The 1,330-nt window shown below is 52.6% G+C and overlaps 1 protein-coding gene across 1 annotated transcript; it reads right to left on the reverse strand.

Moving 5' to 3' along the window:
* BBK36DRAFT_157951 (hypothetical protein) lies at nucleotides 1–350 on the reverse strand (the record flags this gene model as incomplete). Its single annotated transcript, XM_024897669.1, has 1 exon — nucleotides 1–350. A coding segment is annotated over one exon (350 nt), but the record flags the coding sequence as incomplete, so codon positions are not given.
* Nucleotides 351–1,330: the final 980 nt, after the last annotated feature.

The following is a 1,330-nucleotide window of genomic DNA, read 5'->3' on the forward strand; positions in this document are numbered from 1 at the left end:
CTCGTCCTCGTCGAATCAAACCCCTTTGCCCTCTCCTCATCCGTCTTCTCAAACAGCCCCTCCTCCTTAGTAGCACTGCTCGACAACAGTAGCGGCTTCACCTCGTCGAGCTTGAAGTGCGCCAGCCGCCGCGCATCCTCAACCAGCGGGTTCAAGTCCCGCAGCGCCACGAACCGCGCAGACGGCGACGCCGCCGCGCGCCGGATAAAGGGGGCGTCGCCGCGCAGGAACGAGAAGCGGTTCAGCAGGCCGCCGCCGTAGTAGTTGATGACCTCCTTGCCGAATCTGCGGGACAGCATCGAGGAGTCGTTGGCAAGCGAGGGGGGGCCCGGCTGGAAGACTTGTGACATTTCTTTTTTGTGGATGGGGTTTTGATGAGAGATTCGCCCTTTGTGTGTGTGGAGTTCGTTGGATTTTTTTGTTTCTTACAGTGTCTTGTCTGTGATGGAGAAATGAAGAGAAAAGAATGAGAAGAGACAGCTGTTTTGTGAGATGAAAGCTGGAGAGAACGATATACGGAGCTGTGGGTATGCGATTTATAATGACGTTTCAATCCTCTAGCTTCTCAGTTACTTCCCCTTGACATCCGGATCGCATCGTAACCTACCTGCTTTGGCACAAAAAAATCGTGATTAACAAATCGTATATCCCCTTAGGAACTGATATTATAGATAGTATATGCCGCTCTCTCTAGCGCCCAGCTAAAGAGCGATTTCGCCTCTTCAATGATCTGGCATCTGCCATCGCTCTGCTATCTATCCGGGGCTGATTAATAGCCATGGTATATATGGGAACATGTGAATGAGGGGTTCTCCAAAACAGACCCCCCCATTTCTTCATTACTCATCGTGAAGTGCCTCGGGATTCGGAGTGTTGAGCTAACGGGAGGCACGTCTGAAGCTGGGGTAATCGTGGAAGTGGCCAGCGATGACATCTGTAACTCCGGGGGTATTCCGTTGGTGATACGTACGACTGGCTGATAGTCGTTGTAACGCTAAGCAGGATCTGGTAAAAACCTAGAAGAACTTCTCCGAGTTTGCGGCAAAAGGATGCATCGCCATTGGATGGGGCTTTGCCGCAAGATGCCGCAGCACTCGTGAGTGTAACTGGGATTCCGTGTCGCGAGAAGCGTGGACCTGGGAGTTGAAGTGGGCGGTAGACCCCTGCATCTGTCATGCTGAAGCGGCACTTAGATCTGCCTCCGGTGAGCGATCGATCCGGCTCGTCTTTTGATCGAGTGGCTAAGAGGTGAGATACCAAAGCGGGCTGTTCATGGAGTTCGGTGAGAGCACGCATGTCCTGTCCCTGCTTTTTTGTGACTACTCCGTAA

Source organism: Trichoderma citrinoviride, assembly GCF_003025115.1.
Source record: "Trichoderma citrinoviride strain TUCIM 6016 unplaced genomic scaffold BBK36scaffold_360, whole genome shotgun sequence".
Lineage (NCBI taxonomy): Eukaryota > Fungi > Ascomycota > Sordariomycetes > Hypocreales > Hypocreaceae > Trichoderma > Trichoderma citrinoviride.